Below are 26,605 nucleotides of genomic sequence, written 5' to 3'. Positions count from 1 at the left end.
CATTATATTATGATATTTTCGAAACTATTATTGAAAAGTAACACCCACCTTAACATGGTGCTTGAATTGATAGGTGCTTTTGTTGTGACCCGGCTTGGAGGTTTGTTTGCAGAACAACATGGACTTCTGATACAGAAATATGTGACGTTGCTGTGGCTTAATTCTCAGGCGTATATCCTTTTTCGACTCTGTCCACACCTGAAATGAGTCTTGCAGCAAAAGTTCTCCCTGCTGTGCCAAATCGGTCTGTAAAACGAGATTAATATTAGGTATATATAACATTAAAAACTAAGCACACTGCGACGACTTACTGGAAAGCCAGTTATGGCCACTTGATGCATGGAATCATTTACACACTTGAGCACAATTAACATACAATCGAGGGCCTTTTGTAGCTCTTTGGTGCAACTGCCACTATCACTGAAGCGCAGTAGATCCTTGAGCAACAATTGATACTTGGTTATTCGCTGCACTGGCTTGAGCAGATATGCAGCCAAAGGAAGTTTATGGCCTAAACGTTTCTGACACTCTTGAAGGAAAAGATGCGTGTCCACTAGAGTTTCCCGCAAGCGTTCCGATCTCGGAATATTCTGACAGTAAAACGAATATAACCTATAGAAGGTATCGCGCTACAAAAAGGAGAAAATGTGATAATTAAGAAGGTTCTAGTATTTGATAGTGCTTGTCACTTACACGTTGCACAAAACAAAGTGCCACCAGTTCGGTTGTCGATATACAGTTTTCCAGATCCTTGAGAAAGACATCGTTGTGAAAGGTGTAGAGCTCATGTAAATTGCCAAAAAGCACATCTTCTTTTCCCTGCAAACTAGCTGGTACCATGTGCATGAGTTCCTCTGATTGCATTTGATCGCAGTAGCCCTAAAACCAAACAAAATGTGTATAAATTAGTAAAGAACAAAATGAGATTTAAGATTAAACTTTAATTTCAATTTACATTCAATGTTTCAGAACTGTTAAAAGCTGCCAATTCCTTGCTTATAAACTGCCCAAATTTCTGCTCAACATACTTATCAACGCTAAGATAACCCTGATTCTTGACGAAATCCTTGAGAATTTGTTCATATTTTCCTGGTTTATATTGAGTTTTTTCCAATTTGAATGGACCACAACCGGAATTATCGCCCAGAAAGCTATCCTCGAAAAACTCATGACAAAATTTTAGAATATCCTTATAAGAATCTTTGTTTTCCTCATTTAAGTTTGGAGAAGATTTACGAGACTTATTTAATTTGCTGGATTTGCTTGACTTGCTCTCCAAACTGGAACGACATGAGTTGCACATGTAGCTATCTATTGCTGGAATATTCTTGGGTGCTGTCAAGGATTTAGGAGTTGACAGGACTTTGGCATTGTTAAGTGAGCCCAATGAGCTTTGGGCACGAGCCACAGACGAGGATACAGAGAGAAAACTTTTTGGTTCACTATCATCCAAATAGGCCAAAATGTCTGTATAATTCTTGCGCTGCAAATAGTCCTTGAACTCAGTGTCGTTTTCTATTTCGGAATAACTATTCGACTCCAGGTAATCCTTAACCAAACGATACTCCAATGACTCATCGCAACTGGATAGTTCAATGAGTTCCTTGAATATGGTTCGACGATCGTCCTTGAGACGCTGCAAACTGTTGCTTGCTGTTGAACCAAACGACTTTGATTCCATTGTCGGTGTCTCGTGTCCATATTGTCCTTCGCACTCCTGAAGTGAACTAATCATCTTAACTGTCGATTTGCCATTGAGCATGTTGCGTGTGGCAAAGTTGCAGAAATTCATTCCGAATACATAATTATCCCCATTATCTAGCGAGGATGACTTAAACAACGGTCTAAAATCTGTAGGACGATATGTGACGCCAGCATTGGAGGCCTGTGAGTCGAACAATGATCCTTGAAACGAGAGCGGAGACTCGCGTGGTGTGGCATTAAATCGCCTGATCAGGGAATCGCCGAAACTCAGATTCAAACGACCGACAATATTTTGTACTCTTCGCAAACGAAACGAGTATTGTGTGCCCGGAAGTTTGGGTTTCGAAGCCTTATGAAGATCATAGCCGCCATGACGCATATTGAGGAAAATTCGATTTGAAAAAAAAGGTTGGTCCGTCCCGTGTGAGAGGCAAACGTTAAATGATGGCTTGCAATTTCCTCGACAGCCTACCATTGCTCACAGGTAAGTGAAGTCTTTAGTGTACTGCTGCGAATTAAATGAACTTAATGCACTAATAACAAACGGAGGCATTCATGCAAGTCTTTGGCTTCACCAGATAGATAGACTTCTACTTATAGCATTCGGCTTTGGCTTTGGCTGCAGTTGGCTGACCACTGGTCAATTTTCAAAACTCATAGAATAGGTAATATCTTTATGCTCCATGGTCACTTCATGGGAGTGTGCGCTCCGTTCTAACTAACTAAATGTGTACTAATTTCTCTCACTTCCTATATAAACAATCAGAGTGCTCAACTTACCTTTAGAATTGAACTCATTTCGTTCACATAGATGCGTTCTGTCTCCAAAAGCTCTGTCAAAACATGACCACGTTTCAGCCGTCTCGCTTCAGCGTCCTGCAATTGAGTAAACATATTTAAATTCCGTATTAATATTAGGTTTTCTTTCTACTTGAGGAAGAGTAACTTAAAAGGTTTATAGTTCATTGTGTTTAAGGGTGCGTAACGACTTATTTTAATACTGTCAACTTAAAACACCAAACAAACATGAAGCTCACTTGGAGTTTTTGGTGTGTGTCTTGAATCTTAATTGTTTTTTTAGTTTCTCACCTGTTGCGTTTGCATATGATCGCCGCTATCTGGACTTGAGCCAGCATCTCCGTTCATCGAAACCCCCGAATCAGCGACTCCGTCTATACTTCTAGGCCGCAATTCGTGTATGCCATCAGTCTGCAATGAAACAATTAAAATGAAAATTTAATTAACAATTAAGTTTCATAAATCAAAGCAACTTATAATTAAAATTGTATTATATATGTGATCTTAACGTCAAACGAATAAGCCTTTTCTAAAAATCACAATCTTGTCTGTTACAGTACCTTCTTTTGAACTTCAAGTTATATTTCTCAATGCCTAAATTGATATAGAAATGATATTTTCTGCATTAACTTTTACACTTTTACCGTATTTACCATAATATATGTTAAGTAAGTTTTCGTTTACTTAATCATGATTTTAGTAACTTCGTATATAAGTATGTACATACATATTACCAACAGATCTCTAAAATAATCACTAAATCAAGACTCAAAACAATGGAATTCTTAAGAAACCCCAAACAAGTTAACTTTAAATAAACTTGGATAAAAACAAAGTTTTTAATTTCTTTATGGGTAAGATTTCCATTTGACATTTAATAACAAAAAATCAAATCAAATGCATCAAAAAAGAGACAAAAACTTTTGTAAGTTACTAAAAAAATAAATAGAACAAAAAGATTTTTATTAAGAACATTTCTAATAATGATTGCCATGTTAAAGAGTTGACTACAAGTTGTCTTAATGAGCTAACAAAAACTGGTTCAAGCAAGAGTCCACTTTTTTTCTAACATATTATTTGAGCAATATAAGACACTAGAAATATATATTTCTTTGAGACTTGCTATTAGTTATAATAGGTTAAACATTATTTAGACACATTTCCTATACAATTTGGAAAATTATGGCTTTCCTAATGATTAAAGTAGCTGATGGTAATTCATAAAGTTGGTTCTATTTATAAATTTGACCTCATCTGTCGCTAGAATTATATTTCAAATCTGTTAAGCTAAAGTTTTATTGACCTAATCTTGACTATTATTTTATCAATATGATTTGATAGGCTAGAAGATTTAAAATCAACATTGTTTGTATAGAATAGACGAATAAAAAAGAATCCAAATCTTCCCACCGCAAACGATTTCCTGCCCCGTCGCTACGCCCATGCAAATGGGAGTCTGAGTTCCCCAATCAGTTAAGATTCAGCTAAGTCTATGACAAAAGGGCAAGTTTCTGTTGTTTCCAGCAAATCGCAGGCCAGAGAGAGAGAGGCCACGACTTTTCTAACTAGCCAACATTTATTTAAATGTGAAAAACGGTTCTTTTCGGTAGCCAACTCTCTTAGTGGCTGCTGGCTGGGTGCCACTTTCGCCAAGTTGTTGCCTTTATCGTCGGACCACTCAATGCGTTTTGACTTTCCATGGTTGTTTTTTTTTTCTTGGGTTCTTTTAGTTTTATTTGTTTTTCGGATAACACAACCTACAGCAGGTAACTCACTAGTTAGTTAGTTCTAGGCAACGCTGCTTCTTGTTGGTTGTGGTAATCATAGAATGCGCTTCATCGCATTTCCGCAGCGCAGTGAATATTAGATAATTGCCGCTGAATTAAAGTCCGACTGGACGCCTGCTTTGCGCTTTCTAAACCAACAAGCCGGCCAAAATTAACCAACTTAGATACACAGTCTGTTTCTGCTCTTAATTGCTTTAGCAGTGCTTAGCAGAGCCAACTCTGTTTTGGTAGAATTAACTTTGTTTCTGTTTCTTGAAATGGGTATATTAACTTACACACAACGACAGTTTTTGTTTATAATATTAGAAACAAAGTTACTGTCGCAAGTTTTAAATTATTTTCTTACATTAAAAAGTCTATAGATCAGTTCTTCTTAAACCAAATCAAATATATATTCAAACAAACTTGGTTTAGCTTAAAAAAAGGTAACTCATAATTCGTTGTAACCCAGTTAAATTTATTTTTTTTCTTTTGTTAATTAGACTAAATTTTTATTGTGCTTATTATGACGGTGTGTTTTCAAGTAGGAACATCTATATATGTATGTAGTAGCTAACTAAACCCCTCACACTTCTATGGTTCACTTTTCCCATTTTCATTTTGTTCACTTTCCACACATTTTTTGTTTTTGTATGGGGGAATAAGGGCATGGAAATTAGAAACTGCTTAGTAAATACCTAAGTACAAAGCCACACTATATACCAAGAAGCAGCAAAAGTCTTGAAGTAAATTAAGATAAGTGTATTAAGTTAATTTGTTGGGATAGATTGATTAATGGAAAACACCAATTATACCATTTCTGATTGAGATAATCTATAACAAACATTTCTTGCACTTGATTTTTATTGTTAAAGTCTTCTTAATCTATGATTATAATCTAAAAAAAATTACCAAATTTGATTTATATGGAATTGTAAATGAATTGACCGCTAAATCAGAGAGTTTGTCTTCCTTGAACCTAAGCCAACTGTGGTTAAACTGATTTTTTTTGGCAAATTGGACCATTCACTTTTAATATTTGTTGGTAATATGCGAGAACTCGTGAAGGTCGTCAAATTGGTTTTGACGACTCGGTTCGTTTGACGACTGATGTTCGTTTGTGACTTGGCTTTAAGAAATTAGGCCACTTAATATGAGCAGAGAAACTCGATTGGTGATACCGTTAGTCAACGAACTTAAGAATTTAGGCATAAAATTTTAGATTTGATTCCAAGTGATGGAATGCACGAATGTTTGAATGCATAAAATTCTATGAATATGTTTGATTAAGCTTCATAAAATACAAACAAACTCACGATGCGAAATCACACACGCACGCATGTCTGTGTGTGGGGTTTGTTGTGTCACAGTTGAGTGTATTGGTGGTGCACAGACAATAGAGAAAGTGAAAGGTCTTAGCGGTATATCTATCGAGATGCGTGTCGACGAAACAGTCGAAAACTATTTTGATTGGTAGCAGCTTTAGCCAAGAGGCCTCCCCACTCCACCACCCCATCCAAATCAATCCGAGTGAGCAAACATCGTAAAGTGAATCTCTCTATAGTAGTATGCAAATATGCAAAATGCGTTGCAAGATAAGGTGATAGTTGGTTCATGTTCACACTCTTATTTTTTTTATCGTGTTTGTCTTTAACATCCAAAGAGATAACATGCAAATAATTTGTATACCCTGTACTTGTCAAAGAAACATGGGCATATCGAAACTGCCAAAGATGGAATAATTTTAAATTTAATACCTAGTAAATGCCCCTTAAAACATGAGCAGCTGCAGCACTCAGCAAAATCTTCGAAAACCTTAAGGAAGATATTGCCAACTCTGAAGTCAAGAGATACTTATAGAGTCTAATTAGTAGCAACGAAAACTCAATATTTACCCTTTAGATATAAAAATAAATCATAATTGTATTTATGTATGTATATGTTTAAGTAACCAGAATATTATGATATATATGTATACAAATAATTATACTGTCTAATGTATGTAGTATACGGTTATTAAATTCGCTGATTTTGATACGGTTTTATTATTCTGAGAATTAGAGTCCATCCATCGGATACAACGAACCCAAATTACACTCAAAAGGATATGAGATCCTAGCCACAAAATGACTGTTGACCTGTGTTATTTTTTTCAATAAAATAGTTATGTATTAAAAATATTTCCAAAACTACTGTAAGAAAAGGTATAAACGTAAATGGATTTTTGGCTTATAGAACCTTTCTACAATAAACGAGGATCATTCAGAACGGATGCATGAAGAAGAAATCGACATATAAGTTATAGTTAGCTCATATGACAAACTGAAAAATATAAATATAAACATATATAGAAAAAACAAGCTTTTCTTTCAGAAAAGAATGGTCCCATGAGGTGTTGCACATAATAAAATTTAATTTATTTTAAAACTTATTTATTTTCAATTTTCTATTTCAATAATCGACTCAAGATTCCTACATAATGCATATTTTGATGGCAAACCGAAATGTTTAGCCTTCAAATTGACTATGTGCATTTTATTTGTATGTAGGCGAATATATTTCTTATAAAGTTTTGCCAAGCCTCTTGCCTTTTAAATTTATAACCAACTTTAGTTAAACTACATTCAATACAAGAAACCATAGATATTGGCTTTTCAACAGCCTCTTATGATAAAGAAAAAACTATTCATAAATCAATTTATATTTTGTCTTTACAATTTAACAAATTTTCCCCTTGTTACTCTTTCTTTAGTTTTGTTTTTAAGCTAGTTGTTTTTTTCTTTATGCAGGTAATTGGAAAAACTGATCTATACTAGCGGCTCTTCAACTTTTTTTCGGCTAGTTCAAGTGCATCAACTAAACGAGATGTCCATTAACTATTGAGGTCAGTCGTGTTTTTTTTGTTATGGACCACCCGCAAAGCATATTTTAGTTCTTCTGATTAACTGAACAGAGAATTTTCGTAGCTTTCCCCTTGAAGTTAAATTTTTAGTTAATATGAAAGAAAAACCTTGTTAAGTACGTGCCATGGCCAATTGAGTTTTTATGGAAGGAGGGTCATCCATACACCCTTAGGCCATATTTGGTATAGTGTATTCCCAAAACGGTAAGCATTGTCATTAATTTATGTGTCAGTTATTGATAAATAATTTTACTCAAGTTTTTTTGTTTTGTTTTTACAAAACTATGTGCAGCAAAAAAGAGCTATGTACATATTTAATGGGGAGTTAACGTGTAATTTTCTTACGAAATCAAACAAGAAAAACAACCGCAAAAAAAAAAAATTAAACACTAGAGTATGTGCTTTTCTTGCTGATTATCCATTGTTGGTTATTTATTAATGAAGCGAAGCTTCCTGGCACACGCTAACTCTTCATTTCGTCTACCTTCACCTTTGCTCGGTCTGTTTCGGATGTGCGATTTTTGTGATTATATAAGACCACAAGTCAAATATGTATTATATGTATATCCGTGTTGGTTGTTTCGTGTCATTGGAGTATGGCAATGGCACTACCCAGTGCGATATGAGTAGGTGGTCTAGCCAAAAACAAATATAATGTATGAAATTCATATTGGCAAGAATTTTGCAGTTGACTTGAAGATGCTCTGAGTAGGAGGAGGAGGAAATTCACGTTTCAATGCATTGTCGAATTGGAGTGAACCAAGCGGAAACCGCATTTGTGACACTCCCCCAATTGGCTTGGAGGCATAGCTTCCGCCTAATTAGACTCTCCTACCCCGCTTTACCCCCCTCAACTAATTATTGTGCAGCAAAATGCACATGCATGCATTGCTCTCGATTGCTCTATCTTGCCTACCTTTCGCATCAGTTTTTTATTGGCGCTTGTGTGCATTATGGAATGAGGACGGCTTTGGACGGCCTTCGTAACATCGACAATGAAATCTCCATCATAGTAGGAGCAATCATCCTCATCACAACTGGACATGTTGCAGCAACAGGCTGAGGCTCCCAGCTCGGTTCCGAATTCATAGCAGGCATTATTCCAAAAGACTCCACCCACAGCATTGCAACAGTCAGCATTTGGAGTTTGCATTGGATGGGTGATGCAGGTGCAGCAATCTTGTTCGGAATCGCAGATGGAGCTACTGTCTGGGCAAGAGCCACCGCATCCCGAGGACGAAGTGGAGGTATTCGAACCATGAGACATTCTAGAGACTGTCTCACCACATTTGCCCTTGCTGGCACTATTGCTGCCCACATAGATTTTCAAGCAGTTGCTGTTGCTGGTGGGGCGCGTGGGCAATGGGGAACCAAGTGCGGGTGATGGTAACATTAGAGAGTCTGTGTCCATGTAGTCATCGTTGGGATCTATGCAGCTCTCTTGAACCCATGTATCGTCGATACTAATCTTAGTGCTGATTGCTGCTGGTGGTCTGAGGTTGAGGTCGTTTAGTTTGCGTTCCTTCTCTATGTTACACTGCTTAACATGAACCGCTGCGGCCGTCAGCAACTCGTTTGTGGTGGCCTTAATCAGAGACTTCTTGGCAAAGTTCTGCACATCATTGGGGTCGACATGATTCTTAGCCAACTGTCCGGCCCCTGGCCCCCCAGAGGTGGGGAGTTGTCGTTCGAATTGTTTTTGCTTCGTTTGCACTCTGTTTTCCAGTACTTTGACACAATCAACGCATTTATCATTTTGTCGCAGATTCGTTTGCTTAATCTGTTGATGTTGTTGTTGTTGTTGCTTCTGTTGTTGGTGCTTGCAATCATTGGAGGAGGAGACGCCAGAGTCGGAACAGCTCTCGAGAGAGAAACGTTTCGTATCACTCGATGGGTTGGCCGTATATTTGCTACCTTTAGATCCCTGTCCATTCTGAGCTGTGGAGCGTCCTGTTGGTGGCTCCACGGCCAACTGATTGATAATTAGCAGGGGTTGTCGTTTCTTTCGAATATGAATCCGCTCCAGCTTGCTCTTCTGTTGCAAGCGTGGCGATTGCTGTTGGGGCAGAGGCTGAGCATTGCCATTACTGGCGCCTGCCCTTTGAAACATCCATTTGGGCGGCGGTCCAGTAACTTCGCGATGGGTCAAAGGTTTCGGAATTCGCGTCGCTTGTGTTTGGTGTGAATCGCAATCCCTGTTTTCAATGCGAGCTATGCGATCCGCACGGGATTTGATGCCACTGTTGGCTGGTGTTGAACGGACTACTTCCCGTTGTACATCCCGTGTCGAGCATTTGGCATGGTAATTCCAACTATTTGACTTTTCACAGTCTTGAATGACTGTGCTGGCCTCCGTGGAGTCAGAGTTCGAATCGGAACATGAGCAAGCCGACTGAGAGCAACATTGTGATTGATCGCAATCGTAACTCTGCACGGACTGGGCATGCGGATGTGGAGGGGCCATAAGTCTTGGCAGCGAAGAGCGTTTACTGCCGGACTGAAGAAGCAACTGCCACGATTCGATAGTTGGTGGAGGCAATTGGGGCAATGCTTTCCTCTCCTGCACAGGGAAACGTCCCGTTGGCTTTGCCTGCGGCGGTTGACGACGATAGCCCGCAAATCGTGCCGGATTATTAAGACGCGGAGCCGTTGGTGCCTCATTGGATCGATGCATTATGGCCTGTTTGCACTGGTGTACATAGTTCACCTTGAGTAACTCCATTTTGGGCACATCCCCGCTACTGGTGTGCGACATACGCGAATCTATGGTGCTGTCCTGACCGCATGCCTCAACCGTGGACAGTTTGCGTGGCAACGCGGTCTGAGGTAATTTGCCAATGGGCATCTTTTTGTCACCGACACCTTTTATTCGAAAAATTATCTTTGTCTAGACCAGGTCGATGGTCTATGCATTATACACAATTATAATAAAAATCACAAAATTGCAAAACAGATATCTTTCTGTTGCTACACATTGGTCGCTGGTTCACTTGTCACACTTTTGACTTTGATGTTTATATTCACATGTAAATTCCGTGGGTATGGACCAATTACACGATTGACGCTTTTTGTGTGTCAAATCTTCATTGATAACGGAGAGTTAAGCTGGGATTAATCGCTTTTAGTTATATTGTGATGTCTGCCTTTGGGGCAATCTATTATGATATGAATATACATATGGATGGACCCATCCATAGTTATGTAAATTATACTCTCGTAAGTTTTTCAAACTATGGCTCGAAGTGCTCTTGGACATTTACGCGCGCGCTCGACGTTGTTTCGACGTTGAAAGCTCGGCTCAGACTGGAGTGGGCTCCAAGTGCTCGGCTCCCCACTTGGTTGGATGCAACATGTTGGCTTGTCGGCTTTCGACCATGTACAGTTTATTGGCCGTAATCCGCAAGCGTTCGTTTGTCTTCGGGGTTTGGGGACTGGGGCTGGGGGGCTTTCTCTTCATTTTCACCTTGCTCTGGTTCTAAGTGGTGCTTCTTTCCACACTTATCTACATATGTAACATTTAAATGGCCCCCAAAAAAGCTTCACGTTGTGGAGAGTTCATTTTAGCCGATTATGACAAAAGTAAATATTGCTTCATTCTGTGGAAAAGGGCATCCTTAGCCAATGGGATTGCGTTGGCCAAGTGTGACTACCAACAGGTGAGCGTGACGTGTGTTGACGTACCATGATTATTGTCAAAAATATTTCGGTTTTTCAGTATGAACCCAGCCAGTCGCAGAAAGTTCAATTGAAAGTGAAACCCGCACACGAAAACAATGAAACTGAAAAATCAGCTTTTCATTAATTAAATTAAGCAAAACGCAAAGAGAGAAATTATCGCATAACAAATATAAAACACAAATATGTACATCATACATATGTATGTATGTATGTACTTATGTATTTATGGAGCTGTAATATGGAGACACTCATCTCGGTACGTGTAAGTACAGTATAAAAGAGAAGCTGAATTGCCCTTGTAGCATTTGGCTTGAAATTAATGATTTTTATCATTTTGTACGACAGATAAAAACAAACAATCTGGTAAAAGTTCAGTGCAGATGCGTTGCACCTGCCACAAACAGAGCCAAAGCAAAGAAGCACGAAGAAAGCCTCAAAGTAGAAATACTAATGTGGCGTTGCAGCCGATTAAAAGCCAGCAAAGGGTCGGGGAATAGCGTAATGAAATGGTTTATAACTAATATAATACACCATTGCAATTGGTAGATGTTGTAAGCTTCTTTGGAAATCGAAAGTTTTGTCGTGTAATTTTTTATTTCCTCATTTTTAAGAGACTTTTCTTTTAAGTCAAGACAAGTTTTCGTAAGAAAAATGAGTTGAGAATAGACTTAGATCAATTATTTAATTATGAAATTTAAATTTTATAATTTTGCAAACTACATATTTCTAAATACTTTTAATCAATCAAAAATATGGACAAAGTCTTAGGTTCTTGAGCTTATAAGGAACTATTAGTAATTCTTTTGAGTGTTTTTGAAACATTTTGACTATTTTTGACTGAAGTGATCATGAACAGATGTAGAATGCATTTAATATTTTCTTTTAAATTTTGATTGAATTTTTTCATTTATCAATAAAGACAGGAAAATTACTGGTTAAGAAGATGAAGTAGTTATTAATTAAAAAACAAAATATTAAGGTATTACAATCAATGGAAATGATTGCGACTTAATTTGACAACATTTTTTAATTGGTTTATTGGCTTAACTTTAAAATTCAGTGACCTTCTGACTAGTATTTTATTAAGATGCAGATTAAAATTGTAAAGGTCGAAAAGTATGCTCAATATTGTGCTTCTAAATGAAATATTCAAAAATTTGTTAATAAGAATAAATAAATGTTCAATTTGTGCTTAAGAACTAAACTGAGATAGGAAGTCTAGTCAAATTATATACAAATTTTCTTACTGCCAGGGTCAACTTAACCTAATTGGTTTAATTAGGTTCATTACTGTGATTAGTTAAGCTGAACATCTAAATATATAGTTATAAAATTAAATGAAGTAAGTAAGTCGTCTCGCCGACTTAGGTATACCATACACCAGTAAAGCAAATATTTCAACTTTATTAAACAAATGCATTTTCACATGCTTCTTACAAGCATATCTTAGTATGTCGCTCACTGAATCATACGAGCACCCTAGCGCCCCCACCAGCCAACGGCCAACTCCGGCCTTATGGAAAAACGTTTATATGCATAATTCGACTGTTTTTTGTCCGATTTTGATCAAATTTGGTATTTTGCTAGATATTAGTATCAAATTTAAGTGTGCCAAATTTGATTGCATAAGGTAAAAAAATACGGGAGATAATCAAGTTTTTCAAATTACGGGGGCGGAAAAGGGCGTGGCAAAATCTTTATATAAACAAAATGTGTGCATTTACTAAGCGAATATACATACCAAATATGGTGTCTCTAGCTGGAATAGTTTTTGAGATAAACGCTTTTTTTAAATTCCGGAGGCGGAAAGGGGCGTGGCAAAAATTTGAAATAAACTTGATCACTCTACATACTACACGAGTCTACATACCAAATTTGGTGGCTCTAGCTCTTACAGTCTCCGAGATCTAGGTGTTCATACGGACAGACGGACAGACAGACGGACATGGCTAGATCGACTCGGTTGTTGATCCTGATCAAGAATATATATACTTTGTGGGGTCGGAGATGCTTCCTTCTGCCTGTTACATACATTTTGGCGACTTTAATATACCATTTCACCCTATGGGTGTATGGTATAAAAACATCTTCGACTTGAACTGTTTTTTCGTGTCTCCTTATGTTAAATGAATAACTAATACTTCAGGATTTTGTTTTTTCTTTTCTTTTTTTGCATTAATTAGTCGCCAAACTTTCTTATTTTGGTGACCTAAACTTCAGTTACTTTTCCCATGAGCAGTACAATACCAAATAATACGAAAAAACGCACAATAATAGACGGAGAGACAAACAATTATAAAATACACAAATAAATTGAAATTAAATTCAAAGCCAAAATCTGACGCAGCAGAAAAATCCCATGAACAAGAAATCGGCTAAAGGTAAGGTAAAGTCTCGAACAATGCGAAATTATGTCTAAATATGAACAATTAAATGAAATAATAATGGTTGTACCTTCAGCTTAACTAATTTTTCTTGCTCTACACGCATTACGAACATACATAGATACATACGTAGATACAAATGTATATATCTGTCAGATACATATGATGGATCGTCTATAAATAGGTAGCAGATTGTTGTAGAAAGTCGAAATTGTACTGTGACCCTTAACGCTTCAATATGTTGTTTAGTCTCTTGCCTCCAATTTGATGGGGCAGATACCACAGTGTGGAGTTGTTAATGGACAGTAGAGAGCATGTACAGATACAGATACAGATAGATATTTGTATCTGTATCTAAGACATTCCACACATACAAGCGCTAATACTTATGTTTATTGTTTCTCTCATTCAAAATCAATTAAAATATCTCACTTTTTGGCCGTTTACTATACACTTTTGTGCTTTTGTTTTTATTAATTTCCGCTTTTGTACGTACTTCCCTTTCGCTGAAATAATCAACGAACAAATCGTTTTTACTATCATTCAAACACTGAGATTATGTGTTTGTAAAATTAATGAAGTGATGATTTTTCACATTTTTAACTAAGGGAATGAATGAAATGTCATTCAATGCTAAAGAGACCAAGAATTCAATATCAAACGAGCCAAAATGGCAAAACAAATGACAGATCAATTTGCATATTGGAGACTTAATGACTAAGTAAATTCATTCGAAAGTTATTACAAACGTTTATATCCGAATTGGACAATTGCTTAATTTGCCAACCAACTAAACTAAACGAAAATGCGATATAAATATGACTAATTTGGGCACTCAAGAGTCAGTTTCTCCAGGAAAAGAGTTCAAGAATGTTGCTTGGCAGTCAAAGAGACTTGGGTTGGTCCCTCATTTTAAACTTTATAAGTAAGTTGAAGAGTAATACACATTGGATTTAATAGATAATAATTTTCTTGGTCTCTAAGTAAGCAACTATTTGAATGGCAGTACTACTTGTATATTTTGGAATGATGCCTATGAATTTGAGCCACAATTCTTGACTAAGGGCTACTCAAGTTTTGTGGGAATAAACATTGTTTCATTGGCCAATAGTTTTGACCATGATGTTGTCAATGTGTGGGCCAAGAAACAGCAGTTAACTAAACGAGAACTGCCCTTTGATGATCTTTTGCTAAAGCTAACCATATCAATTGAGACATCACACTGTGAGGTGGGTCTAAATATAACCATAATTTAGAATCTAATTCATTAATATTAATTGTTTAGAATTTTGTGGTTTTTGGCAAGGATATTTTCCGTTTTGTAGATGTTTTTACCAACGCTTCTATGTACTCAATTTGGCGTTCAATGCACAATAAGTTTGTCTTTTTGCATTTGAGAGAAGAGGAACCTTTTTACGACAACTATTTCTTTGAAGGTTATAATAACTGCGCGTTATTTCTATGCTAAAAATTGTTAATTACCCTTATTTGGTTTTTAGATCAACCCAATATACTTTTTGTTGTGAGAGATGATCCAAATGGCAGTCACTTTGATCTTAAAACCAACAAATATGTCGGACCTAAGGCTGAGAATCCAGCAGAGTTAATTTTATTAGATCACTACAATGCATTGAATCAGAGTTTTCAACTTGGTGCTCATCTTTTCCCCCAAAAAACTCGCAATTTGCAGGGTCGTGAATTGGTTATTGCTTGCTTTGACTATAGACCTTACACGGTTATCAAACATGTGAGTATGATCCTCTTTCTTTGGAGTTTAAATCTTTAGAATGCAATTTTTTAGAACTCTCATATTAATGCTCGGGATATAGGTGTCCCGTTGGACTCGGGATTCTCTGGTGTTTACATAGATGGCACCGAAACGCAAGTAGTTCTAACTTTCTGTGCTCAATTCAATTGCACTGTGCAAATAGATACGTGTAAGTAGCCGTGAAATGAGAATGCCTAATTGAGGTCTGTATGAAAATATTTTAGAATGAAAATAAATATATGTAGTGTGTGAGTTGACACTTAATGACACTTATGCTTACTATTCACTCAAATTGCTTCTAGTAAATTTAGTGTAAAATATTTGTTTTTTAAAAGCAATTTTGTGTATAACAACATTTATTTGAAGACAATTAAGATAATTTATTTATTACTTTTTCTATTATTTTACTCAAAAAATATTTTTAGTTTTGGTTTTTAAAACATATCTTTAAAACACTTTTATTTTGATTTTTCTATAAGTCGCTTCAAGATTAAATATATTTTCATTCTTTGTTTATTTTGATTTTCATTATTTTACTATTCCTAAAATACAAATAGAAGGATAAAACAAAGCTTCGATTTCGAAATCGGGCAAGACTAACAGACTAATTGTTAGGGCGGTAATTTGAAGCAAAGGTAGAAGGTTGACCAAAAGTTTATAAATATTTGGATTCTATAAATAATTTCCACAAAACAAATTTTATAAAGTCAAGGTGTGGGAAGCGATTTCTAAAACGACATGTTTCAAATCGGTAGCCAAAATTGGGTGCTTTGATATGTATTTTTTCAGTATTTAATTTTTTTTCTCGGTCATTCTTTTATAATCTGTCAACATCAAACAATATATCAATTTGATCATTGATTTACATGACGTGAAGGTATACATCATTTTTGGCTTAGACGAAGAAAATACAAAAGAAGTAAATTATGAAAAACGAAAATGACTCAACATTTTTTTAATTTTCGAGAAAAAAATCATGAAATGTTTGTGACAACAAAAAGAGTTTCAAAAATATAAATATCAAAACCAAAAACTATTTTAAAGATCACACATTTAAAATATTTGATGTATTATTTTTTCAACATATATACTATGGAAATAATTATAATAATATTCTATAAAAAACTGCCTTGGATGCTGATAAGCGGATAAGAGAGACATACAGTGATACTACACTAAAAAATGTCCTTATCAACCAAAAAGATAACTCTAATCAGACCTCTTTTGTTTAGATCTCTAGTACATATCTAGTGCTTAACAAGTTGCTAACTTGTGACAGTTTATTTTAAGTGTATATAGTATATATTTTTTTGACTATTCACAGCGGATGCTGACGATTGGGGTACGATTTACACTAATATGTCTGGAGATGGAGCCATGGGAATGATTATTGAACACAAGGCTGATATATGCATTGGCGCTATGTATACTTGGTATGATGATTACATGTATCTTGACTTGTCCATGTATCTAGTGCGTTCGGGAATAACCTGTCTGGTGCCAGCACCACGAAGATTGGCCAGTTGGTATCTGCCCTTGCAACCATTTCAGGGTACACTGTGGGCTGCCGTCTTGGCCTGTCTAAGTATTGAAATAGTTGGTCTTATACTGGCCCATAGAAGCGAAGAAGAGCTCTATGTAATGACGGCAAGTGTGCGGGATGGCTGGTTTAGCAGTTGGAAATTTGCCTTGGCCATTACCTTTAAACTTTTCATTTCCCAGTCGGGAAACAGTAGAGCGCGCTCCATGACGGTTCGAGTGTTGCTTTTCGCATGTTTTCTGAACGATATTATAATCACAAGCATATATGGCGGCGGATTGGCTAGCATACTGACCATACCCAGTCTAGATGAGGCGGCTGATACGGTAGAACGATTGCGTGGACATCATTTGCATTGGGCTGCCAATTCGGAAGCTTGGGTTTCGGACTTACGCGGTTCTGATGAGGTGACTAATTACCCTGTGAATTAGTGCATAGTAAATTTCTAAATTTTCTTTCCTTAAGCCTCTTGTGTTGGACCTTCTGCAATACTTTCACATTTACAATGATAAGCAATTGCTAGACTTGGCTCAGGATAAAAGTGTACATATGGGATTTACTGTGGAGCGTCTACCTTTTGGTTTGTTTATTTAGAGAAACAGAACATGTCGTTTGTGATTCAACAAATGATTCATTAACAACCAGCTGTTGTCTTAATTTGCACTTTACTCAACTCCATGCACTTGTAATTCTCAACTGGTTTAAGCAAGAATGAGGTGGCCTAAGTTAATGAGGAAATCAGTTACTAATTCGGCGATTGACTTTATTAACTGCATTGACAATCTATTTTACAGGTCACTTTGCCATTGGCGATTATTTGACGGCCCAAACCATTGACAAGATGGTGATTATGCAGGAGGATTTGTATTACCAATATACAGTAGCTTTCGTTCCACGGCTCTGGCCTCTACTAGAAGAATTTAACGCTTTGATTTATCGATGGCACTCCTCGGGATTCGATAAGTATTGGGAATATCGTATTGTGGCCGACAATCTCAATGTTCAGATACAACAGCAAGTGGAAGGCACCATGTTGAGTAGTAGTCAAGAGGATATTGGACCCGTCACTCTGGGAATGTCAAACTTTGCAGGAATAATTTTGGTTTGGGTATTGGGAGCAATTGCAGCATCTTTAGTCTTTGTGGGGGAGTTGATCTTTGCCGCCAAGTTCAAACGGCGGAGCTTAGTTCTGTGAATTTCTTTTCATTTAGGCCATCTCACATTTAGATTAATTTTAGTACACAGAAACGCACTGTTTGTATATTGCGAAATAAATACCAACTATTGCCCAAGAGCTCATAAAACGAACAAATTTCACTTTAATCTGTTACGAGTGCCATAACTCTCTGAGCCGAATCTTCTGAGAGACTGTGTCAAATGCCGAAATGGAATGGCAACCATAATTCATGACAATTTTAAAGACCAACACACACACACAGTGGCGGAAGTAGCGTGAAAGTTCTCAGAGGTCGGTGATTTATGCTGTCGTATATTGCAGATACTTTTTGTTACGTGTAAATGACCATAGCCATGTGGATATACCTCCCAATGGCCAAAGCCTACGATATAATGGCAAGAAACTCGTGTAAATTGTCGCTCGACAGGTCATGACCATTTTACACGTTAAGTGAAATTCTTGTTGGCATAGACACGAGCTACAATTCAGATTGAAAGGTTAATTGGTTGTACATACAGATAGATGTGTATGTATTTTAGCTTTCGGCTTTTAGCCATTCCGATTCCGATCATTGAATCTTGATTGGCATGCATGACACGTTGCGTTTTGTGGCAAAGTGAAAGTGAAATCTACAGTATTCCTATGAAATATTCATTGATAATCCTGGACAAACAGATGAATCACTTGAACAACTGATTTCTTAACAAAAACTTAAAATGTTTTACAAAGTTTTTTGGGAGGTTCTTGACAAGATTTGTCACAAATGATTCATGTGAACTACCTGCTGTGAAACTTAACTGATTACCTACTATAAAAGCTGCCTTCAATCTTTATGTGGCTACAGAACAAACAATTGCCTTGTTCCCTTTAAGTTGAGTGCTCTACTTAAAAAAAAAAATGGTATTTTATTGCCTTTTTCTCTTTCTGTTGCTGGGCATAGAACTGGTTTTTGGTTTTACTATGCCAGAATATTATCAGCGTGAAGGTAGGTTAATATATACTTTTTTTTGGATTAATTCTAGGAAGATACTTTTGTTTTTTAAATATGTATTCCTCAGCCATTTGCAAATTACCACCTAACTATGGAAATTGCGGTCATCAGACTTATTTGTGGTACTTTGACTACTCAGAAAAGAATTGCAAGCGTTTCATCTACTCAGTTTGTGGAGGCAATCGAAATCGTTTCTACACACTGGCTGAGTGCACTGAATTCTGTGACATTCCCCATGATTAGAGAGTATTAAGGTTAATATATTAATGGACTTTAATAAAAGAGAAAAGTGTGCAAACCTGCATGTGTGTGTGTGTGTGGGTGTGTGAGGTTGATGGGTGTTGCAAAGGTTGAATGCGCCGCAACAATAGCCTACTGAACCTATAGACATGTCTACAATGTGAGGGCCACTTTGAATGACTGTCTGCCTGCCTGCATATATGGATGCCTGTAAATTTTACAGGTGTTTTTTTTGTTTTTGTTGCTTAAACTTACGTGCCTCGGCTTGACAATGGCCAAATGGCTAACTTATATGAAAGAAAATATTTTTCTTTGCACAATATTTTGAACATTGGCGACTAATTCAATTGACTCCAGTCGTCTGCAGCTGTCTAATAATTTTATAATACTAATTACATATACATTTATATGTATATATTGTGAAAGTGAAAGACACAGCGACAGTAATTCATTGACGAGCTTAAAAAAAATGCGAATTAATTATTTAATTATGGAAAAGCTACAAATGTATTCAAACAAGTGTAATCAAAGACTTAGGCCTTCACTTTTACTATGCTGTGTTACCATGGAATTTCAATTGCTGCAGATTCTGAACTCTATGGGTGGGCAGGCGAACCATTGATTGATTTTTATGGCTCTTTATAGAAGGCCACTTGAATGGCTTTCGTTAATTGCTCAATCGTCAGGTGAAATCGTTTCAAAGTGTAAGATGAGTCAAGTCACAATCAAAATGTAGGTACTTTTTTAGCTAATTTATCTCTTTTTCTCTCCATCTTGGTATTGGCCAGAACATACCACAGAGCTGACATACAAACATAATTACAAATTGCTTACTTTATCGAGTGCTACACAAAGAAGAAAAAAGTCGACACAAATCGATATCAACATCAATCAAGTGGCCACTAACAAAAAATAACAAAAACACGAAAAAAAAAACTGTGCCGTTGACAACAAAAGATAATATCCCCCCCCCCCACTACCAACACCCTGAGAGTCCACAAGAAAAGGCGATTATGGACCCATCATTCATTCATTCTTCTACTGCTGCTGCTGCATGTAGATACAATTGTAATATCGGCGCCAGTAGAATTGACCAAATCTCCAAGAAGATGATGAAGAAGTTAGCACGAGCCAAATTGAATAATGCTAAAAGAAAGCAACGGCATAATGCACCGTTAGCTGATCACTTATGAAAATGATTTCACCAAAGATTGCGAAAATTGCTTTTCCTGCGGAAATGCAGCAGTAGCAGCAGCAGCAGTTGAAAGCGCAACCTTTTCTGTGTGAAATGATGTTAGAATCGCACAATCACGTAGTTCCAGAAAAGGGGAAAGAAAAGAGAAAAGAGATTATAATGGGTGATCAGTCAGTAAGTCCAATGATCGCCTTTCCCCTCCTCTTCCATACCCTTCTGAACTCATCAAAAGCAATTTAGTCCGAGTTCGAGTTCCATTGCGAGTCTCTTACATAACTGCAAGAAACCCAAGAGAAAAAAAAGAGTTAGACCACCGCAGCATTAAGTGCCGCCCTGGCCCACATGCTTCTATACAAAGTGCTTTAAGTAATTATGAAAGGAAACGCTTATAAAGTGTCTATGTAAACATTTCTGGTTGTATTTTTTTATTTTTTAGTTGTCATTAAAACGATCGTAAATGCTAAATGCCACCGAGCATTCAACCCAAAGGAGGGTAGAGTCATTACACAACTGCGGGTAGTAAGTGCACGTTGTAAGTGGTCAGGCATTTGATGAAACTTAGAGAAAGATTCGCTGCGCTTTGCGGGTCGTATTCAAAAGTGAAACTTGTCAGTTTGAGGTTTTCTTATCATCCCTAAAACTAACCGACAACTGACTTGCCATTGTTACGCCCTGGCCCCTTCTGATCCGTCTGCCCTATTCTGTTACCATCAGCTTTTGTACAACTTATTTATTGCAGCGAAACAATTGGCTTTAAGCCAGTCCCCCAGCCAGCCAGCCGCAAGTGGCAAGTAGCGAGTCTGCATCTTTTGAACAAGATAACGAGAGCAGCGTGTGAACTTTGCACAATGAACTTGAAACTTGTGTAGGCACAACAACAACAACAAATGGCAAATAGGGAGAAAACCAAATGGAAATAAATTGAATACGGCAAGCGTTGGCGTTAAAACCAGAATAAAAGTTTATGAGTACCTACAATAGAGCAAATTTCACTGAACAACTAATTATTTCATTTTGGCACAGAGTTTGTCCCATTGTAAGGCTTTATTTAATTAGCACTAGGCCATTATTTGACTCATTAAAATACAACAAAAAATTTGCATAAATTCGTCTTACCTTATTGAGTTTGCGTCGCAATAGATGCGGTGCCCCGCCAGGTGGTTGCAGGGGTACAGCTGGCTCAGGTGTAACCTGTGAAGTAAACAAACAAGAAAATTCAAATAATAATCAAACAATTTTCATTGATTTTAAAGAATGGTTAAAATATTTACCTGTTGAACAGGACGAGGCGGTTTCAATGCCAGTTTTTTTAAACTTGCAATGCGTTTGTCACACATCAGGGAGACATCGTCAATGCGTTGGAGTACCTGTAAAGATAAATGGATGTTAATTATATTGCTTTAATCATTTCCTATGTAGCCCAATCGAAAACCCATTTGCTTCAATTGATTGTGCCACGTTTTCCCATTGGCTGTGGCAAAATGAGTTTAATTTCATGAGATATCTTACACACAGATGCGAAACTTGCTTATGGAGCTAACGGCTAGCTACGTGATTAACCTGCATTTTGCACATAGCGCAGTAAATGACTTTGCCGACTTAACGACAAAGAACAAAGACAGGTTAAACTTTTAAAACTGTTCAAGTATAACAACTCCTCCTCAAAAGAATAGAATTGAATGGATGTTCCCGAGGATAACATTAAACACAATTGAAATCCTCACAATCAGAAAAGGTTTATAAAGTTTTCCTATTTATTTATGTTCAATTATATGTTTTAGTAAATATTTAAAACGAATCACTAAAATTCATCAAGTTGTTTTTTAATGCTAATTTGAGAATTACTTTTAGCAACAAATTGTTACTTTTGACTTTAGAAATGCTTAATTAGTTTTAGGGTTTAGTGGAAATATCTTTAACAAATCTACAAACCAAAAATTGTGCACAACCTGTGAAAATTTGTAAAAGAATTTGATCGTACAAATCTCATCTTATTAAAATATACACTTTCTTTAAAGATCAGGTCCCTGGACCAACAAATGTGCTCACTTGGGAGATACAAATAGTGTATTCTGTATTGATTAAAGTAATCTGTCTGATATCATTTCAAGTTTTGCTTTATTGTTAATGTCGAAAAAATATCATTTTGTTGTTTTGGGCTATTTGCAGTCATTTAATATGATACTTGGTAACATCTGAAAATCATATCAGTTAAGATATAAAAATTGCTAGCTGCCCAGTGTGCTTCACATAAATAAAATTTAGTAATGATTTTTATACCCTTGTAGAGGGTATTATAAAATTGGTCAGCTATTTGTAACGCCCAGAAGGAGACGTAAGAAGTATTTCTGAGCCACCTAATGTACTGAAATATGCCTTTGTACTGAAAATATACATAGAATATAGCGCTTAAAAACATATATTGCGACACCAGCGCCACCTAGCGGGGTAGAATATATGTATATAAAAACACGTGCCCGAATTTTTCAAATATTTTGTGACCTGGAGTTATAAATTTAGTTGGGGCTTTTAAGAGTTCACCACGTTTATTTTTATATATATAAGGATAAGTAACCGATTCTTACTTGAATACAATTGACTATAATTAAATGACCTATAAATAAAATAATATACCATTCTTTTGTTTATTCTAAAATAAATACATGAATCTATTGTGCAATTGAGAATAAATAATTTACAACTGATAAAGATTTAATAGAGATTTACAAATAATAAAGAAAATATTTTTAAATATATGTCTTTATTTCATTTCTGCGCCAAAAAACCAAATAATCTAAAATTCTTTATTATATTTCTTCAAAATCTTTCGTCCTGCGCTTGACTCTTTAGTCAATTCCATTCTAAATGCCAAATATTGCTAAAAAAAAATCGCAAAAAGTATTGTTCAAACTCTTTGTATTCAATATAATAGACTTTTCACCTTGATAATGGTATGGTAATTTTCACCTGCCATAAAACTAAATCAAGTTCATCTACATTATTAAACTAAAAGCTTTTCATTTGCCTTAACATTGTTTCCTAAAATGTTACACTACTAAAGCATTAATAAAGATTTTTCACACTCTCACAATTTGCCCAATTTGCATGCTAGTATATATTTAGATGCAGGTAGATATATACATACATATGGTATATATATTTGTAGTAATTATTAAGCAGAATTTAGTGGCAATCTTGTGCGTTTTCTTTTGTTATTTGTTGTCGAGTGGAAAAGTTTTCAAAGAAAGTACGAGTGATTCATGGCCGGCATTTTGGGCCGAGTTTTGCGAGTGTTGAACGTTTGCCTGGCGGTGAGGTGAGGAAGATTGCTGGCAGAAGACAATTGAAATTATGCCGTGGCACAAATGCAGAGACTTTTCATCAGAGTGCTCACAAGAGGTTTGCCTGTCAGTGCTGTTGGCGTAGTCTGTTTTTGTTTTTTGGAGCATTGTCGGCCTAAAGTGCATTTTGTTTGTCAGCGCTCAAGCCATATAATTAATCATATTTGTCACAACAGAGATACCACACGTTTTTCTTTTGTTGGTATCGTCGATCTGAGGGGAAAATATCGCATCACATATGCTTCAATTGTTTAAAGTTAATGATTGTGAAAAGAGTTTTAGAGAAGCGTGTAAAGACGATTTAGTGAGGATGATGTGTCCCAAAAAAAAAGTATAAATTTGCAGTTCGACTGACTTAACTTATGACAATTTGTGATACTAGTTACTTCCTCTACACATATTATTAATAATCGATAGACGGCATCTTGCATAATGTTAACTTGTGGCGTAGGATCGCCGGCTGTAGCAATGCCATGACGTTTGACATTTTATGTAATGGCCTCCTTGAAGGCGACCCCACTTGGTCTTTGGCCACTTTCACTTTCCACGGGATCGGGTTTTCCACTTACAACAATGTTGCGCATCTTCAGCACAGAGGCATAAGCTGGTTGCATCTATTGTCAATTGACCAGTTTGCCAGTTTAACATGTTCACTTAATGCGTATCTATGTATGCATTTTTGGTGTTGAGTCTGTCCCTACCACTATATTTCAATCTAATCAATTGGCTTTCTATTTGTAAATTTTTTGTTTGCCCACTTGCCAATCGAAGTAACTTCTTCCTCCTAGCCGGTTAGGATGGAAGGCTATTCATCCCATGATCTGACCACTTGTGACCTCTGTTACGCCACAAAGCCTCCAACCATTGCAATTTATTCAACATTCGGTAGGATATTTTAATTTGATAATGTTTACTTATTATGAATATTGGTTTCTTTAATAGACTGTTGACCCCGCTGAAAATAACTAACATCTATAATTTGGAAAAACCCAAAAATTGGCCAGCTAAAGTTGTAAGATCGTTGGACTCATTGTTTGGCTGGTTTTGTTATAAAATCAACTCAAGTTTCGATATCGCCTCCTCTTCCATCGTATCGATAAACGTGTCGCAAGAGTTTAAGAATTTAGTTGTATAATGAGTAGCCAACTCCGTTACGCCATGGCATAGCATAATAGATGATTCTTTCGAATCGCAAGGATAACCAGTTCTACAACTGACCAAACGTGCCACAGAGACTTGTATGAAAGCAGTCTACACAAATATTCAGAAATGGGTCAGGTTCATTGCATATGCGAAGTATACCAGAAAACAGAAATTGCAGCCAATATCCAGGCAAAAATGCCACGAAATGCATAAACGGGTTTAGACTGACCCATTTTCGAATATATGGGTCAGTAGAAGCAAGTATAATTAGCATTCTGATTCATGTTCTTTGGTCAACTTTTTAAATGGAGATAAATCAAGCCTACACACACACAAACTCACAATGGTTTATATGTACATGCATGTATCACAATAACTATTAAATAATTATTAAAATATTAGCATAAAAATAAATATTCTCTTTTTGTTACTTAATGTCTTTGATACTTCAAGTTAACTTGTCCAACATGTTGCGCAACATGTTCGATGTTGCAGCAACCACAAATGTTGCTTTCCTGTTTAACAATTAACTCAACTAACAAAACAAAAGGCGTTTCAAATGTTAAGCAAAATGATTAGGCAGTTAAAAGTCACCTAAGTTACCTAAGTTAAGTTATGTTTTCGCCGACTAATTTAAAACTAATCCAGCTAAAAATTAGCCTAGAAGTATGCAATGAGATTTAGAAACCTTTTCGAATCAAATAAACCAGCTTCAAATTAGTTAGGATTAATTAGTCGAATTAACTTAGTTAAAACTTTTCCCTATGTAGATAATTTCCCTAGATAACTGTAGATTTAAGTCTTCTAGTTTTCATTGGTTTAGAAATTTAATATTTTATTGTTGATTTTGCTATGGGCTTAATGTTTTGTTTAGTCCTAGTTAGTTTTCTTATATAAATATTGAGAAATAAAAGCTACAAAGATATATACGGGAAAAAATTCGTCAGGTCTAATACCAAAATCAAGTTTTTATAAATTTTGTTTCCAAAATGAATTCAATAAATAAAATGATTAAAAATAAAATTTCAATTCAACAATTAAAAAACATACTGGACTTTAACAAGAATTTGAATCAAATTGAATTTAAATTTAATGTTTAATGTTTATATAAAGTAAATTTCTTCGATTTTCATTAACTACGCATTACCGTTATTTACACTCAATTATTAGGAATAAATTATCAATATGGAACAAACAGACAGATAGCTCTATGCATTTGCTTAACAATATTTCCATTTATTTATGGTTAACAATAGTTCTTATTGATTTCGAGTCGCCCACTCCTGGTGACTGGAATCGTTTATAGAAAGTCACATAGCAATCGCTAGAATAACCGGTTGATTGATAGCATTTTAGAGAATTAACAACTATTACGCCTATTCCTGCTATTGCAACAACGACTCCATTCCAATTCCTGTTATCTAACTGTACAGCCAAAGAGAAGAATACGATAGACAAAAAGAGAAATGGAGATAGAAAGACAGGGACGCAATATAATGCGCTTTTTCCCCATCTTCTTGAAAAGATGCCAATGAAAGTATAGACACAAATGGACTACACACAGTACACACAAGTGTTCACAGTCTTTGATGTAAATATACATTTGTGGTGTGACTTCTTATTTATTTGCGTCAAATGGACGCAATGTTTGTGCGAAACAGCGCTGGTTGTAGGGGGTCAGTAGCCTTTTGCTTTGGCAATACATGAAATTATTTAATCCACAAAGTTGTTAAGGCTTGTTACAACTCTCAAGTGCTCCCGTTGACATTCCATCCGACAGGTGTCCATCTCACTCTACTCGTTGTGGCTGTTGGACAAATATGGGTTACAACACTGAAATACATTTGATGGTCACAATAGTTGTTCCAGTCTTTGTTATTGTTCAATTTGTTTGCTTTTTACCCATTGATTAATAACAAATATCGACACAGGAACTCGAGGACCGGGCTGGTTTACCTATCGTTGCAGATCTTAGGAT

At 36.2% G+C, this 26,605-nt stretch overlaps 3 protein-coding genes across 15 annotated transcripts in view; 2 read left to right on the top strand and 1 right to left on the bottom strand.

Moving 5' to 3' along the window:
* LOC6637939 (guanine nucleotide exchange factor DBS) overlaps positions 1-26,605 on the bottom strand; it is a 39,827-nt gene that overhangs the window by 3,271 nt on the left and 9,951 nt on the right. For all 13 annotated transcript variants that reach the window (XM_015179323.3, XM_047010289.1, XM_047010284.1 and 10 more), the window contains exons 10-16: positions 21,415-21,510; positions 21,260-21,334; positions 2,794-2,913; positions 2,485-2,580; positions 694-879; positions 312-629; positions 49-246 (exon numbers count right to left, since the gene is read on the bottom strand). In XM_015179323.3, coding sequence (XP_015034809.3) covers positions 49-246; positions 312-629; positions 694-879; positions 2,485-2,580; positions 2,794-2,913; positions 21,260-21,334; positions 21,415-21,510 — 1,089 coding nt within the window. The remainder of the gene's footprint in view (positions 1-48; positions 247-311; positions 630-693; positions 880-2,484; positions 2,581-2,793; positions 2,914-21,259; positions 21,335-21,414; positions 21,511-26,605) is intronic.
* LOC6637938 lies at positions 14,103-17,832 on the top strand. Its single transcript, XM_002061073.4, has 8 exons — positions 14,103-14,157; positions 14,217-14,461; positions 14,518-14,668; positions 14,732-14,979; positions 15,034-15,169; positions 16,325-16,947; positions 17,006-17,120; positions 17,335-17,832. Exons 1-8 carry the CDS (start codon positions 14,103-14,105, stop codon positions 17,733-17,735), a joined length of 1,974 nt encoding a protein of 657 aa, XP_002061109.2. The 3' UTR covers positions 17,736-17,832.
* Positions 18,571-19,010, top strand: LOC111518476 (kunitz-like peptide PcKuz1). The gene is made up of 2 exons (XM_023175259.2): positions 18,571-18,702; positions 18,776-19,010. The coding sequence occupies exons 1-2, from the start codon at positions 18,615-18,617 to the stop codon at positions 18,949-18,951; spliced, it is 264 nt and encodes an 87-aa protein (XP_023031027.2). The 5' UTR covers positions 18,571-18,614; the 3' UTR covers positions 18,952-19,010.

This window comes from Drosophila willistoni, assembly GCF_018902025.1.
Source record: "Drosophila willistoni isolate 14030-0811.24 chromosome 2L unlocalized genomic scaffold, UCI_dwil_1.1 Seg72.1, whole genome shotgun sequence".
NCBI lineage: Eukaryota > Metazoa > Arthropoda > Insecta > Diptera > Drosophilidae > Drosophila > Drosophila willistoni.
Note: the sequence above shows the minus strand (reverse complement) of the source record. Positions and strands in the feature narration are given on the sequence as shown.